Below are 16331 nucleotides of genomic sequence, written 5' to 3'. Positions count from 1 at the left end.
CTACTACTTTGATATTCGCAAAAGAATCCGCAAGATCTTGTAGATCCTCGAGATTTAATCTTTCTAAAGTAGTAATCAGATAGTGTTTTTTTTTTCTGATACTGCTTTTATAAGATTAATCATCATTTCATCATCAGTTAAAGGTTTTTGAACCATTTTGGTTTTACCTTTCTGATGTAACAAAGGTTCGGTACCAAACGAGAGTGATAACCTTCCTCCTGTGTTTTCTTTTCTAAAACCGGAAGTTTGTTCTAGATTTGTGATTTTAGTTTGAAGATCCTTTAGAGTTACAAGAATTTCTTCTTGTTTCTTAAGGATTCCTTCAATCTGCCGAGGTATTTCATACAGCTGATTGCTGTAATATTGTACCGTCTTTTGAATTTCTCTAAGATCTCCGGAGAGTTTAGAGGAATCTGGGGTAATCTCTAAAAATTGAGAGTTAGAAATCATCTTTCTTTATCCCTTCAAAATTGAGATCATTAATCACAACCTGTTGTAAGTAATCTATTGTGAATAGATTAACTTGTTTATAGGATTTCATATGAATAAAATCCTCTTGATTCAAACCTTCGTTTGAAGTCATCTTTTGTAAAAATCTTCTTCTCAACAAAGGAAAGTATGAATTAACGAATAATATAAAGTTTGAATAATTAACCTAAAGCTCTGATACCATTTTTGCGGATAATTCAAGTACCATAATTGAGCACAAACATTGCATAAATGAAGTACATAAATGCATAAATTGGGTACAAGAATTAAACTTTGGATTTGATCAAGTTTGGTAATCCTAGGGAATTTAAAAAAAAAAAATTTATTGTAAGGATTTATAAAAAAGTTAAGTTTGGATTTAGAGATCTATTCACAATTCACTCTTCGAATATTTGTTTTATGCTTTTAGTATTAGTTATTTTTTTTAATTAAAATAAATCTGAAAATTCTTCACGCCACACTAAAAATAATTAGTTTTTCTGGGACAACTTAAATTTTTGTGTCCTTCCCAATTATGATTACACTATTTTGTGGAAATAATTAAATATCATACTAACTCTGATGTATATGAATCATGTGATATAAAATTCATCCTTTTCACTGAAATCATACATATGGATAAGAATATAATTTATCTTTTAAATCGCATCACAATTCAAACATCACATCTTCCTGAACAATCTATCGCTAAAAAATAATTGGCTCCGAAAAAATGTAATAATATTTTAATCGTCTCGATTTCAAATATTATTTAGGGAAAAAAACGTCTTGGATTGCATGGAAGTATTTGCATGTGGTAGGTCAAAGTTAGGCAGTTATTGGACCTATTTTTCCACAGCTACCATGTCTCCTAATAATCTTATAAGGATATTTAGTCATTATTAAAATATCACTAATTAAATGTCTTTTTTCCTGTCCTTTTCATTTAATTTAATAGTAAGATTCAAAACAATAAATAATTAAATTAAGTTTCAACAGCAAATGGATGACGATGAATCCGTTGACTAAGTCGAGTCAAAATCCAATTGATCCAACTTTAATTTTGAAAAATGATTATAATCAACATATTTTGCATGGGTGTTCCCACTAATGGTCGGTAGGGCCGATAAAGAGATTTGCTCATCAAGTTAATATTTTATATGTTGGATCTAAAATTTTTAGAAAATCTTACTATTTTAATATTTTAAATCGTATAACCGTTCGTACATTAATTTTCGATTAATTTGTCATCAAAGTTATCAAACAATCTCCATCTCAAAGATCACACTATTTGAAATTCATGAAAATCAAACACGTGACCTTAAATTTGATATCGATTGTAGGATCAAGAGTTTTTCGTTTCATCAAAAGTTACAACTGATGGTAACACTTTAATTTTAATATTTTAAACTATGCATCAACTCAAACTCGACGTTTCTGATCGATTTTTCCAGAAGAGCACGTGAACTTGATTAGATACGAGTTACATGATCGAGTGTTTTTACATTTTATCAAAAGTTATAATTAATGATAAGTTAATAACTTTGTAGTTCTATTATTTTAAAATTTAAACTATTTAGCAACTCAAACACCACATTTTTCGTCGTTTTTTTTCACAAGAGACAATTATTGTCTCGATATTATATATATTTTACCTGATATGTTGAGGTAAGCTTATGATTCACACGACATGTTGCCTGATTCTTTTTAAAAAACAAGAATGATATCAAGACAAAAGTATCAAGAATTATATCTTGAGAAATGGCACTTTCATGTAACAACATTTCTGAACTATAAATAAATGATTTTAATTGTGATGACGTATAACTATACTATAAATTTGGAACTTTTTATTTTATCCGGCGCAACTTGTGCTGCCCAAAAATATTAAAAAAATCATAATGATTGTCGCCCATGTCAATTGCCACCCATTCATATCTGCTTATCTTCTTTAAAATATATTAGTTTTTTGCAAAGTGATTTCCATTTAACTTTTTACAACGCAAATGTTTTCTTTTTAAGCCATTGCACACATGCAAATTAATAGGTAAAACCTTTGTCTATTGTCATACTGTCTTGCGATTTTTATCCATAAGATATGTTAATTTTTTTTAAATTTAAATAGAAGATTCATCTCATGCGATTTCGATTCTCAATGTTTTATATTTCAGTTTTAATCATGTATGTTTTGATTTTTTTTGACAATTTCAGTCTTTTTTCTTTGAAAATATTTACGTGGCACTGTACACGTCAGCTCCACATCAGCACTGCATCGGTGCCACATCAGCGTCATATAATAAAAATGACTAAAATTGCCAAAAAATAAAAATAGCGAACTAAAACTGAAATCTGAAAATATAGAGGACCGAAATCGCAAAGTAACAAACATACCGAACCAAAAAAAACAATTTTCTCTAAAAATAATTGAATGATAATATGTGAATTTACATAACTCAATTTAAATACAACTTCTCATTTTAAGCCCATGTTCTCTCCACTTTTCCCACCACCATTTATTTTCTATTTTCTATACATTATATTTTCACACACAATGTACGTACATAGTTAGTATATATTTATGAGACGGATTCATTCAATTTATTCCTCAACTGAAAGAGTAATATTTTTATTTATTTTAAAAAAATACGTTTTCTTTTTTTCAAAGATGAGAAAAAGTGACAAAAGATTAGTCTCAAACTTATTCATAATAACAAAAATCACAAGTTCGGATTGGTTTACGTCCGAAATCGTGTTCATTTATTTGGCGATAAGCTTTCATTTTCAGCATAGTTGCTTTTGCAAAGTTTCACAGTTCATTAAAAGAGAGAGGGAGGTAAGCGTAACGGATCAATTCATTACTCCTCACTCAACTTTAAAGAGGGGCTGGGGGGAGGGAGCAAGAAAGCTGCGTGTCAGCGAGGCGTGCTTCACGTAGCAAATTTCTTGTCTTGAAATCAATCATCTGAAACAACTATTTTCATTTCTAAGTACGCGAAATCACAGAAAAAGGGTTGTGCCCCACTTTGTTGTTATATCTCCACCCAAAATACCTTCGAGAAAAAGAAAGGGGGAACAAATTTTAATTATAATTCCGCTAGTTCTTGTTTGAAAGATTGCATCTTTCAAAGTTTTTTTTTTTTTTTACTTCAATCCCAGTTTTTGGTGAGGAAAAGGCAAAAAGGAAAATTCTTGGAAGAAAAAAGTGGTATTGCTTGTTCGAGCTAAACAGGTGAGAGCACAGCATGAGATGTTGGAATTTGAGCGAGTGTTTCCTTTTTTATTTCTCTCTATTTGTTGGCGTGAGTTAATCCTCCCTCTGCTTATAGTTTGTGAATATGCATGCGGGGCTTGTGTAATTTTTTTTTGTCGTTGTTGTAGTTTGAGCAAGTATTGCGTGATTCTGTAGGGATTTTTTTTATATTATTCCCACATTTTTTTGAGTTGGTATGTTGTATTTTGAGGTGGGTTTCTTGTGTTTCTGCAAGAGGTTGTAAGATCTCGAGTGGAAATTTCAATTTTTTTCCCATTTTAATTGCTTTGCTTTTACATGGTTTGTGCAGCACATGTATGCAAATGGGCCAGTGTTCTTATTTTAATCAGTCCACAGATTGCTAGTGGTTCTTTCATGAAATGATTCCTTTTCTGTTCCTCAGATTTTGTTGGTCTCTTTGTTTGAGTGTTCTTTAATGAGCTTTGTACTGTAAGTATTGCATTTGAGGAACATGTGTATTGTGCGATCTTCTCTTTTACTCTTAGACTTGGCCAAACTATTAGGAGAGATTCTCGTTGTCTATTATTTTGGTGGTTTATTTGGGCTGATACCGAGGCGATGTTTTTCTTTTATGTTCTTTTCAATCACAAGCTGCAAACACATTGAATATTATTATGTACTAATGATTTCTTTGTAAAAAGTTTCGAACTTGAAACTTTTGAGGGTAATGGGGTCCTTTTTTGTGGTGTAATGAATCTTTAGGTAACATGTTCAGCGCAAAAGAATACGAATAAAGAAATAGATAATGCAGAATAAAGAAAGATGGGAGAGTGAGAAAGAAAGATAAAAAAAAGTTAGAGGAGGTGGTGGAGTAGATTCAGCGGTGAACAAGCAGGGGACAGTTGTACAGAGAAATTCGATTTTTATTTGCAAGTTTTTCAGGGGAAAATAATGCAAATTCTACTCCCCCCGAAATGCACAAAATCGACCCCATAAATTAAATTCTTGAGTCTGCCTGGAGATGGTAGCAGATCCCTAAACTGAAGAATAATTTAGTACAAAAACTTGTTGGCAATGTCTCCATGGCTGACTAGATAAGCCCGGAGTCCATGGACTTTGCCACCAACCAAGGAAACAACCTCTTCTTAGGCTCTCTTCCCATCCAGTGAACTATTTCTTTAAAACCTCAAAAGAAATCTGCGTAATCCCCATATTATATTCTTTCTCTGCAAGTTGATCTTTCTATTGGTTGCTGTCAAGATTCGGTCGAACTAGGCACACGTAGAAGATTTCCACTACTTTGAGATCCCATTACTTTCCTCCTGAAGTTCAAGAGATTGGCTGTTAAATTTTCAGGCATTTGGTTCCACACTTAGACCTCTTTGCCTTTTTTGCTGTATCCAGGACAAAGTTTCTTGATTTGAGACAATAGAGACGATCGAAGGTTGATTCAGGGTAGTGAATCTGCAGTGTTCAGATGAGTGAAGTTGGAGCATATTTTTGAAGAGAGACAACTCTTTGAGTTGGAAGGATGAAGTTTATGAAGCTTGGATCGAAACCTGATTCTTTTCAGACTGATGGGAATGGCATAAGGTGATTTTTGTTAAACCATTTTTAAACTGATCAATGTTTGCAATTGTTTTTACTGAGTCTGTATTGATTTACTTCAACTTCTTGCCTAATTTTCTATAAATTTGTTGTTTAATGTCCTTTTCTTTATGGTTTCAGATAGACACACCTTTGTATCCCCCGCATGGGTACTGCATTATTTAGTTATTGTTTCCCTTCAACAAGGAGATGGTCTCTACTAGTTGTAGATCCAAGAATGCGGGTGGGGGGAAAGGCAGAGAGAGGGAGGCGATGCTAGGCATTTTGGGGGGACAATGCTTGAAAAATTAGAGAAATTATGTATAGAAATTAACATTTTGATCAGTTGAGAGGGCATTCGTCCCTTACTGATTGGTTCATCCCCCCTGCTGTCAGCACGATTTTAAATTTCCTTGAGTTTGTCTATATGGTTTTCCACTAGATGAAGTCATTATTTTCAGTCAAAGTAATGTTTCCAAAGAGAATCCTTACGGACTAATGATTCTACTCCTATACATCCTGGCCAGATTAGTGTTTCATGACGCTGTACTAGAAAATTTGATCTCTTTTAATATTGGTTTTATATTGAAACATTGCTCTTCTTCATTGGTCAGTTGGGAAAGTTACCAGTCCTGGCATGTCAATATTTCTGTTAACGATCCACCTTAGTTTATATGTTCTGATAGTTTATATGCACTGATCGTTTTGTTTCTCGTGAACAAATCAACGAGATCTGATCCCCTCATGTATTTGCTGCCCAAAATTGAGACACAATTTTTATCCTCAGATATGTGGCTACGGAGTTGGCTACAGATATTGTTGTTCATGTAGGTGATGTGAAATTCTATTTACACAAGGTATGGCTGTCTTACAATTTCTTTAACATCCATTTTCTGTAGATTAATCCAAAACCCTATGTCAATATCAACTTTAGCTTGCTTCTAAATTTGATTCTGCAGTTCCCCCTCGTCTCAAAAAGTGCACGCTTACAGAAGTTAGTTTCATCAGCCAGTGAAGGAAATGGAGACGAAGTGCACATACACGATATTCCGGGTGGATCGAGTGCTTTTGAAATATGTGCCAAGTTCTGTTATGGAATGACTGTTACTCTAAATGCTTACAACATTGTTGCAGCACGATGTGCAGCCGAGTTTCTCGAAATGCATGAGACCATAGACAAAGGTAACCTCATATACAAGGTCGATATTTTTCTTACATCTAGCATCTTTCGAAGCTGGAAGGACTCGATTATCGTACTTCAAACCACGAAATCACTACTTCCGTTTTCGGAGGAATTGAAGTTAACGAGCCATTGCATAGATGCGGTTGCTTCAAAGGCATCACTTGATGTTTCCAAGGTGGACTTTTCGTACACGTATAATAACCAGAAAAAGAATCCTGAGGAAAATGGGGACGGTTTAGCCTCAAATGGTGTTAGAACCAGAATGGTACCTGATGATTGGTGGGTCGAAGACTTATGCGAACTCGAAATAGATTTATTCAAACGGGTGATTGTCGGAATAAAAAATAAAGGAATAGTATCGAACGAAGTAATTGGAGAAGCTTTAAAAGCATATGCTTATCGGAAGTTTCCTGCCAACGGAAAGGGTATAATTCAACAAAATGATGTCTCTAAGTTACGCTCCATATTGGATACGATTGTTTGGCTCTTGCCCGGTGAAAAAGGTACTGTGTCATGTAGTTTCTTGCTGAAGCTATTGAAAGCGGCCATCTCGGTTGACTCAGGAGAAACTGTGAACATGGAGCTTGTAAAAAGAATCGGGCAGCAATTGGAGGAGGCTTCGGTTAATGATATATTGATACGAGCCCATGAAAGGGAATCAACGATCTATGACGTTTCAATTGTCAAGAAAATACTAGAAGAATTTATTGCACAAGATCGGAATACTGAAACTGAAATGGAAAATGGCGATGAAATTCAGGAGATTAGAAAGCCAGGAATCTTATCTGAAGCATCAAAACTCATGGTGGCAAAGCTAGTCGACGGCTACCTGGCTGAGATTGCAAAGGACCCAAATCTACCTATGCCAATGTTCATTAGCATGGCAGAAATGGTCTCTAGTTTCCCACGGTCAGCACACGACGGTCTGTATCGTGCCATTGATACATATCTCAAGGTAAAATCTCTCCTTTTTACTGTGAACAAAGTTATTCTTGAGACAATGCCACCTATCAACGGATAGTATTTTATCATTACCCATAACAAGATTATGAACAAATCGAAAGGAACAAAAAATGACTCGTCATATTCGAGCTCAATCAGCCAAATCAAAGCTAGATTTGAAGATTGAATGTCGAACTAGTTGAAGTCTTAAATTTGGTTTGAAAACATTTAAGTATGGCTTGAGTTAATATGAACTAATAATTAAAGTTCGTAGAATTCTTATCTTCCTCCAACATTAAGTCAAAACAACTGCCATCCTGAATGCTTTTCTGTTCTCATTTTTTTTTTCTTGGTGTTTATCAATTGATTTTCTTGCAGGAGCATCCAGGCATCACCAAAAGTGATCGGAAGCGAATATGCCGGCTCATGGACTGCAAACGACTCACGGCAGATGCGTGCATGCATGCAGTTCAAAACGAGAGACTCCCTCTGCGCGTGGTCGTACAAGTCCTCTTTTTCGAGCAAGTTCGAGCCGCTGCTTCATCGGGCAGCACCACTCCTGATCTCCCAAAAGCCATCAAAGACCTCAACTGTGGCTCTTACGGGAGCTCAAGATCGGCTAATACCAATAACGATGAAGATTGGGACGGTGTCGCCTCAGCAGAAGAACTCCGAGCCTTAAGAGGAGAGCTGGCTGCTTTAAGAATGGGGAACGGAGTTGTAAATGACAGAAACATTGCAGAAAATAGGATCAGCAACAGTGACAGGGCTGGTGTTAGTAAGGTGAAAGGACTGCTTATTTCGAAGAAAATACTGTCGAAAATTTGGTCCGGGAAGGGTGGCGCAACGGAAAACAGCGGCTCAGATTCGTCGGAGAGCCTCAACTCGAATAATCACGACGATGCGAAGTTTACACCGACGAGGAAAGGGAGGCATTCTGTATCTTAGAATATGGGGAAGTACGTAGAAGATTTGATTTTTGTGGTCTTTTGTATGGTTTTTTTATTTCTCACATTTCAAGGACATCATTTAATTAGCATGCTACATAGTCACATATTCTCAAGTTATGCTAAATGTCTGTTTTTAAATTCAAGTCTTTTTTTCGTCATCTATTCATGTATGCACATGTCACGTGTAGGACCAAATGTGAAATTATAGTTCCGATAATGGTTTGCCTTAAATTTATTAAATTATCGTATTTATATTATATAGTTTACATATTTCAATTATTATTTTTTAAATCAAAATTATACTAGGGTTGAAAGTAAGTGGATGTCTGGACGGATTGGTGTTGAAAAACAACGGATGAGTTGTGGTTAGGGGTGAAATATCACTCGATAAAAGAACCAAACAATTAATCACAACGATAATAATTAAAGACATTTTGTTTTGACTTATTAATACAAGGTTTTCTTTTTAAAAAATAATTATTATTTAAATATTATTACTATTTTACTATATTATCAAAGAATAAAAATATAATATAGCAACAATAATAATATTCATATTTTAGCAACACACGTAATACGTATGTGGATGCGATTAGTTCTTGTTGTTTTAGATGAACTAATTTTTTAGTATTTGCATTCGTGTTGCTCTCATTTAAGGGTAGAATAACTGTCATTTTTTAAAAAGAAAAAAAAAGGTTACTACTTACAAATGCTTGTAATAATGTAGCCCAAAATTTTTAAATGTTATGTGAAATAATATTCCGATCCTTGTATAATTATTATTTTTTCCTAATAATATCTTCGACCAAAACTTGAAACCACTAGAAAATATATACATAACTTAAATAGAGATTTAGTGGGGCGTATTTAATCCAGACTTTTAATGACTTTCAGTGACTTTTAAAAATGACAGACTTTTGTGAAGTTGATAGATTTTTATTAACTTTTATAAAATGTCACAGAATTGTAAAAAGAATTCTATGGATTCCTGCAGACTTTTTTGACAGACTTTCATGTACATTTTTTTAATGGAATTCTATAGATTTTATAATTTGAACGGTGTTGAAAATAGACATAGTCAAATATGTACAAACAAGTACAAACTTTTTAAAATTATAATGTATTGACGAAAATAATAAATCTATCTATAATAATATGTTTATTTTAAATTATAATAATCGAGATATGTTTACGAAACAATACAAATTATATTAACATTGTTAATACATAACAACACGATTATTCGGTGAAGTAATACCCTTTTATTACAAATTATTAGCATTTAATCGACTTAAAAAATCGATAAATAATATAATTTAAAATAAATTATAAAAAATGTAAGACAAAAATATAGAAGTTAATATAATTGCTATTATTACTATACGTAGTATAATTGCTAACGTAAATAGAGAAGAGTTTTGTTAACGTAATAGCAATTAACGTAGATTATTAATAATATCAATTAACGTACAGATTAGATAAAATAATAGCAATTAACTTACAGATTTTAGATTAGATAAAATAATAGTAATTAACGAAAGTTTATTATTTTATTTGTTTTCATGATTTTATTTTTATGTTTTTATATAATTTTAATAATTAGAGATATATCTGTTTTTTTATGTTTGGAGAAATTAATAATGATTTTTTATAATTAAAAATCTCTACAAATATTTGGCATGAGTGGTTAATAATTTTTTACATTTCATAGTTGTACCTAATGTTTAAAAATGTGTACTAAAGAATTTAATATAAGCCAATTGAGATTTATTGACATTTTATATACCTATAGAGTTTTATAGAGTTTTAAAAAGTCAAGTTTGAATACCACATGACTTTTTAAAACTCTATAAAATTTCATGTTGAATATCCCTAGACTTTTGTAGAATATGGCCCCGTTTGGTTTCAAAAGCCAGGCCAAAAAAGCACTTTTTAAGTGCTTTTCAGTTAACAAGGTGTTTGGTTGACCAAAAAAGTGCTTAAATAAGCACTTTTTTAAGTCAAAATTAGAGCTTTTTTAAAAGCAAAAAATTGTAGTTTTTAAAAGCACTTATTTTAAAAAATCTCTACAAAATCCAAACGAGCTCTGATACCCCGAGGAGGAAATCACCTCAGCTCAAAGATGACCCTAAGATAAAGATCAATCCTTAGATAGACAGGATGGTCCAGGAGGTCGGCTCGGGAGATCCGTCAAGCTCCTCCACCACCATCACCCAGCTCGGGATCTCGGGAGCTCAGTCAAGCTCGTCCACACCATCATCCAGTTCGGCTCGGGAGCTCAGCTCGGGAGCTCAGGACCTCCTTCAAACTCCTCCACCATCATCTCCATCTTAGGTTGGGAGCTCTGGAATTCATCTCAGCCCCGATGGCAGTAGGAAGTTAGCTCGGTAGAGGGGTTGGACAACCTCGATGAGCTAGCTAAGATGTTAGGATCAGTGCTCGGGTTGAGTTCAGGGGTTCAACAATAGACCATTCATCCCTTTTCCATATGACCCCAGACAAGATTCGGGCGAGATCTCAGCCTAAATATTCGGGATTGTGATCCCGGGATTCGCGGATTCTTGATAAGGAAGGTAGGCGTTAAATCCGGAGCTCTCTCCTATAAATACCAGGTTCATTTTCATTATTTGGATCCTAATTCTTCACTCGCGGGCACACACCACTCTCTATATTTTCGTTATCCTAGCATCTGACTTGAGCGTCGGAGGGGATACGCCGGAACACCTTCCGGCCCCCCTTAACATTCTTGTTAGTGGTTTCAGGTCAGCAGCAGTTCATCTCTTATTTGGAGGAGTTTTTTCAGCTCGTCCAAGGAGATAACTTTATTGAGGTATATCAATTGGCGCCTATTGGCGCCGTCTGTGGGAAAATCGAGCTAAGACGTTGATATGGCAGGAAGAGGAAGAGGAAGGGGAAGAGGAAATGTGGCAGATATGACTATAGATCAGCTCAGCCAGTTCATCACTCAAACGGTGCAAGCGGCCATGGGTCACAATCCACCACCTCCTCCCGTGGGTCAGCCAAACCCAATGGATGCGGTGTGGGAAGAGATTAGGAGACTAGGTCGGCAAGTGGGAGGTCGGCCTGGGCCTATACAAAGGGAAAGTCCTTTTGCTCGGGCTATTTTAGATGAGGAACTCCCTGCAAATTTTAAGCAGCCTACTTTAGGGGAGTATGACGGGAGCTCAGATCCAGAGGAACACTTGGGGAGATTTGAGAATGCAGCCTTGTTGCATAGATATTCAGATGCAATTAAATGTCGGGTCTTCCTCACTACTTTGGTAAGGTCAGCCCAGCAATGGTTCAACCTTTTACAGCCTGGTAGTATTCAGAGTTTCAATGACTTCAGCTCAGCTTTTCTACACCAGTATGCGAGTAGCAAGAAATATTTGAAGACTTCTCTCAGTTTGTTCAATATGAAGCAATCTGAGGTGGAATCGTTGCGGGAGTATGTTCAGCGCTTCAATACAGCAGCTCTGGAAGTACCTGCTGCCACTGCTGACACCTTGGTCAACTCTTTCACTCAAGGGTTGAGAGGAGGGGAGTTTTTCAGATCCTTAGTCAAGAAGCCTCCTTTGACTTATGATGAGCTCCTTAGTAGAGCTGAAAAGTACGTGAATTTGGAAGATGCACAGAGGCAGAGGAGATAGGAAGGAATGTCTGGGAGTAAACCTAGTACCAAGGTGGGAGCAAAGGCCGAGGGAAAGACAGAAGGAGGAAGGAAGAGGGGGGCAGAAGAGATGAATAGGACCAAAGGATCCTACCCCTATGTACCCCTATCGGTGAGCCTAGAGAAGGCAATGCAAGTATGTAAGGATAGACGAGCACTTGTGAGGCCCCGCAATGCTGAGAAAGGCCCGCGGTTACCGCCATCTGACAAGTTTTGCGATTTTCATCAGGAGTATGGGCATATCACCAATGATTGTTAGAGGTTAGGTGAGGAGGTTCAAAGGATCATGTATGATGACCCTCGAATCAGAGCTGAGCTGACTCGAAGAGCAAATCCTCCTCGCCAAGGCCGAGCTCCCCAATGGAGGAATCAAAGGAATGAAGATAGAGAGAATCAAGGTGATCATCAGGGAAGAGCTCCTCCAAACGGTCGAGGAGATAGGGTGCAGCAGATTGCAAATCATCCCGATCGGGGTGTTATCCATATGATCTTCGGTGGTAGTACGGATGGAGATTCGGGAAGGGCTCGCAAAGCTCACGGGCGTAGGTTGGAAAATTTTGAGGTAAGTTCTCAGCTCAGCTGTCCCACTGACCCGAACATCAATTTCGGAAGGGAAGATTTAAAGGATGTGGTGTTACCTCATAATGATCCCCTATTGGTCACCTTGACCATAGCCAATTATGACGTGGCTCGTATCTTTGTGGATACTGGGAGTTCAGTAAACATTATCTTTAAAGAAACTCTGGATCAAATGAAATTGGAAGGATTTGAATTGGATCCAATCACCACAGAGTTGTATGGGTTCACGGGCCATGCTCTGCAACCATTGGGACAGATAGTGCTCCCCTTGTCCCTTGGGAGTGGAGAGCAGAGAGTAATCAAAATGGCTTGCTTCACCGTGGTGGAGGCACCATCCTCTTTCAATGGAATATTGGGGCGCCCTGCCCTGAGTGATTTCCGAGCCGTGGCATCCACCTATCATCAGAAGTTGAAGTTCCCAAGTGGAAGAGAAGTGGGGGTTGTTCGGGGTGATCAGAAAGCAGCTCGGTTATGCTATGTGAATGAGGTAAGGATTGATTCAAAGAAGAAGAAGAGGGAGGTAGGAATGGTTTCAATAGGTCGAGCATCGAAGGTGTACGGACAAAAGGTGCTTCTGATGTCTGAAGAAGGTCATGAGAAGGTGGAATTAATCCCGGGAGCTCAAATTGTCAAATTAGCTGCTGATCTGAGCCCATCAGTGAAGCAAAATTTGGTTGGTTGCTTAAGGAAGAACAAAGATTTTTTTGCTTGGTCTGTATCGGAGCTCACAGGGGTCAGTGCAGAAATTATGATTCATCGATTAAATATTCTTGCGGGAGTAAGACCGATAAAACAGAAGAAGAGACATTTTGGTCCAGACAAGGATAAGGTCATTAAAAAAGAGGTAGAGGAACTTCTTAAGGCAGGACACATTAGGAAAGTGCAATTCCCTACCTGGTTATCCAATGTGGTCCTTGTCCCTAAAAGTTCAGGCAAGTGGAGGATGTGTGTTGATTTCAGGGACCTAAATAAGGCCTGCCCCAAGGATTGCTATCCTCTGCCTCGAATTGATCAATTGGTTGATTCAACGGCAGGTCATCAGTACTTATGCTTCATGGATGCATATCAGGGGTATCATCAAATTCCTCTGGAGGAGGAAGATCAGGATAAAGTAAGTTTCACCACCTCTCATGGAACTTTTTGTTACAGAGTGATGCCTTTTGGTTTGAAGAATGCAGGGGCCACTTATCAAAGACTCATGGACAGAGTGTTTGCCTCCCAAATTGGCAGAAATGTGGAAGTTTATGTAGATGATATTCTGGTAAAGTCTCAGGATGATGTGGGGTTGCTGGCCGACCTAGAGGAGACTTTCTCGACTTTGAGGGCTTATCAGGTGAAGCTTAATCCGGAGAAGTGTGTATTCGGAGTCAGGGGAGGTAAGTTTTTGGGGTATATGGTTACTGATAGGGGCATAGAGGCCAATCCTGAGAAGGTGCAGGCTATCCAATCCATGTCTGCTCCCCGTAACTTGCAAGAAGTCCAAAGGTTGGCAGGAAGGATTGCAGCCTTGTCTCGATTTATATCAAGATCAGCCCATAGAAGCTTACCTTTCTTCAAGGTGCTTCGCAAAGCCAAGAAGTTTGAATGGGATGATGAATGCGGGAAGGCATTTGATGACTTAAAGAGTTACTTAGCTGAGCTCCCTGTGTTGGCTAAGACAATTCCTGGTGAACCATTGTACATCTACTTATCAGCTTTGGAAGGGGCCGTTAGCTCAGTACTTATTCGGCAGGAGAGAACAGCTCAACACCCTATCTATTTCTTCTCACATGCTCTTAAGGGTGCAGAACTTCGGTATTCAGAGGTGGAAAAGTTAGCATTAGCCTTGGTTATGACAGCAAGGAAGCTCAGGCCTTACTTTCTATCACATCCTATTGTGGTGCTAACCAACAGCCATATTGGGAGGATATTAACTCGAGTTGATATTTCGGGAAGGTTGGTAAAGTGGACTACGGAGCTCAGTGAGTATGATATCCAGTATGCACCAAGGATGGCCGTTAAGGCCCAGGCGTTAGTTGATTTCCTTGCCGAAACGAGACATATGGAAGCAGAGGATTTGTGGAAAGTATACGTTGACGGCTCTTCTAATAGTGAAGGATGTGGGGTGGGGGTGTTTTTGATCTCCCCTCATGGAGATAGATCAGATTGGCAGTTAGGTTGGATTTTCGAGCTTCTAATAACGAAGCAGAGTATGAGGCTGTGTTGATTGGCCTCCGAGCAGCTAAGCAAGCTGGGGCAGCTAGGGTGCACCTCTACTCTGATTCACAGTTAGTAGCCCAGCAGGTGAATGGAACGTATGAAGTCAAAAATGAAAAGCTGAAGGAATATATGAGGGCGATAGAGGAAGCTAAGGGTTTCTTTGATGAGGTATTGTTTGAACAAATTCCGAGGGAGGGCAATGAAAAAGCAGATTATCTCGCCAAGATGGCTAGCTCACTTCATAACTGGAAGACCAGGGAAGTTGTCGTGCAAGTGGAATTGACACCCTCTACTGAGCTCGCACCATTAGCTCAGGAAGAGAGTGACTGGAGAAAGGAGCTCTTGGATTACATGGAAAAGGGTGAGTTACCAAAGGATCCGAAGAAGGCATATCGGTTGAAACAAAGGAGTCTCCGCTTTGTGATGATGGAGGGAGTTCTTTATAAGAGGTCATTTACCGGACCTCTTCTCAAGTGTTTAGGCCCCAAGGAAGCTCATTATGTGAAACGCCTAGTACTACTAAATGCGGAAAAACTTTTTTTTTTTATCTACTATATACATATACGCCCATACATATATGTATAAATATTAAAAATAATATTTCAAATCATAACTCGCTTAATAAAATAATAAACAGTTATTTGATAAAATCTCGAGTCATGCAATAGATAAAATAATGTCTATGGTGAAAATTTATAACTTATGTCTACTAAAAACCATGAAAAATCAATAAGTAATCATAACCACTGAAAACATAAAAATATCCTGAATAAATAACTCATGCATAAATAAAATTCTAGCGAGACGGTCACGGGGCCACTGCCATGCTCACTCATACGTCCTCGCCACCGGTAGGAGCTACATCATACTCACCTGCACCATATAAGCGTAGTGAGCCTAGAGGCTCAACATGTCTAATCCTTTATAACAAGGGTTAAAATAATGCATCACGTAAATACTAATACATATACATGTATATGAGCATGCATGGAAACATTTTTCATAACATAAATGCTGAATCATAAATCTTATACATAACATAACTTTCTTCATCATACATAACATAATTGAGCATGTCATAAACATAAAAACTGAGTATGGTCATATCCATGAATGTGACTAATAACTGTGCCGACTGATCAGTCTAAAGAACCATCGTACGTGGCGGTGGAATAATCCACCTCTATGCTGGTAGTAAACTACCTCTGTGCCAGTGGTAAAACCACTTCTATGCCGGTAGTAGAACTACCTCTGTGTCAGTGGTAAAACCACTTCTATGCTGTCACATCACTTCAATTTTTATAAAAATATTTTTCATGCTCAATTCTTAATCATAAACACATCATAAAATATTTCATGTATGCATGCACTTAAAATATGTCCGTAATATATATTTAATTAATTTTAATAATAAATATACTTTTACTTAAAATAGACTTCATGCATAAAAATAATTAAATATATATTCCGGACTTAGTTTATTTTCATGGATTGGTCCCGACTGCTGGTCTCTCTACTAAACCCCTTAACTGACTTAAAGCC

At 37.1% G+C, this 16331-nt stretch overlaps 3 protein-coding genes across 3 annotated transcripts; all 3 read left to right on the top strand.

Moving 5' to 3' along the window:
* Positions 1 to 3283: 3283 nt before the first annotated feature.
* LOC140863388 (phototropic-responsive NPH3 family protein NPY2) lies at positions 3284 to 8558 on the top strand. Its single transcript, XM_073266782.1, has 5 exons — positions 3284 to 3697; positions 5084 to 5272; positions 6054 to 6123; positions 6226 to 7404; positions 7770 to 8558. The coding sequence occupies exons 2-5, from the start codon at positions 5211 to 5213 to the stop codon at positions 8337 to 8339; spliced, it is 1881 nt and encodes a 626-aa protein (XP_073122883.1). The 5' UTR covers positions 3284 to 3697; positions 5084 to 5210; the 3' UTR covers positions 8340 to 8558.
* Positions 8559 to 11229: 2671 nt separating this feature from the next.
* On the top strand, positions 11230 to 11991 carry LOC140861188 (uncharacterized). The gene has a single exon (XM_073264197.1). It carries the CDS (start codon positions 11230 to 11232, stop codon positions 11989 to 11991), a length of 762 nt encoding a protein of 253 aa, XP_073120298.1.
* A 6-nt stretch (positions 11992 to 11997) lies between these two features.
* Positions 11998 to 15294, top strand: LOC140861186 (uncharacterized). The gene is made up of 4 exons (XM_073264196.1): positions 11998 to 12147; positions 12271 to 14655; positions 14730 to 15176; positions 15271 to 15294. The coding sequence occupies exons 1-4, from the start codon at positions 11998 to 12000 to the stop codon at positions 15292 to 15294; spliced, it is 3006 nt and encodes a 1001-aa protein (XP_073120297.1).
* Positions 15295 to 16331: the final 1037 nt, after the last annotated feature.

This window comes from Henckelia pumila, chromosome 4 (assembly GCF_033568475.1).
Source record: "Henckelia pumila isolate YLH828 chromosome 4, ASM3356847v2, whole genome shotgun sequence".
Lineage (NCBI taxonomy): Eukaryota > Viridiplantae > Streptophyta > Magnoliopsida > Lamiales > Gesneriaceae > Henckelia > Henckelia pumila.
The sequence above is the reverse complement of the archived record's forward strand: the minus strand, read 5'-3'. Positions and strand labels throughout refer to the sequence as shown.

Bases quoted from the DNA above. Each gene is read 5' to 3' on its own strand.
- LOC140861186 (XM_073264196.1), top strand. From the start codon at position 11,998: ATGTCTGGGAGTAAACCTAGTACCAAGGTGGGAGCAAAGGCCGAGGGA. The intron at 14,656-14,729 runs GTATACGTTGAC...TCATGGAGATAG, and splicing joins AAGCAGAGGATTTGTGGAAA to ATCAGATTGGCAGTTAGGTT. The intron at 15,177-15,270 runs GCATATCGGTTG...TCAAGTGTTTAG, and splicing joins TACCAAAGGATCCGAAGAAG to GCCCCAAGGAAGCTCATTAT.
- LOC140863388 (XM_073266782.1), top strand. From the start codon at position 5,211: ATGAAGTTTATGAAGCTTGGATCGAAACCTGATTCTTTTCAGACTGAT. The intron at 5,273-6,053 runs GTGATTTTTGTT...TTTTATCCTCAG, and splicing joins ACTGATGGGAATGGCATAAG to ATATGTGGCTACGGAGTTGG. The intron at 7,405-7,769 runs GTAAAATCTCTC...ATTTTCTTGCAG, and splicing joins CCATTGATACATATCTCAAG to GAGCATCCAGGCATCACCAA.
- LOC140861188 (XM_073264197.1), top strand. From the start codon at position 11,230: ATGGCAGGAAGAGGAAGAGGAAGGGGAAGAGGAAATGTGGCAGATATG.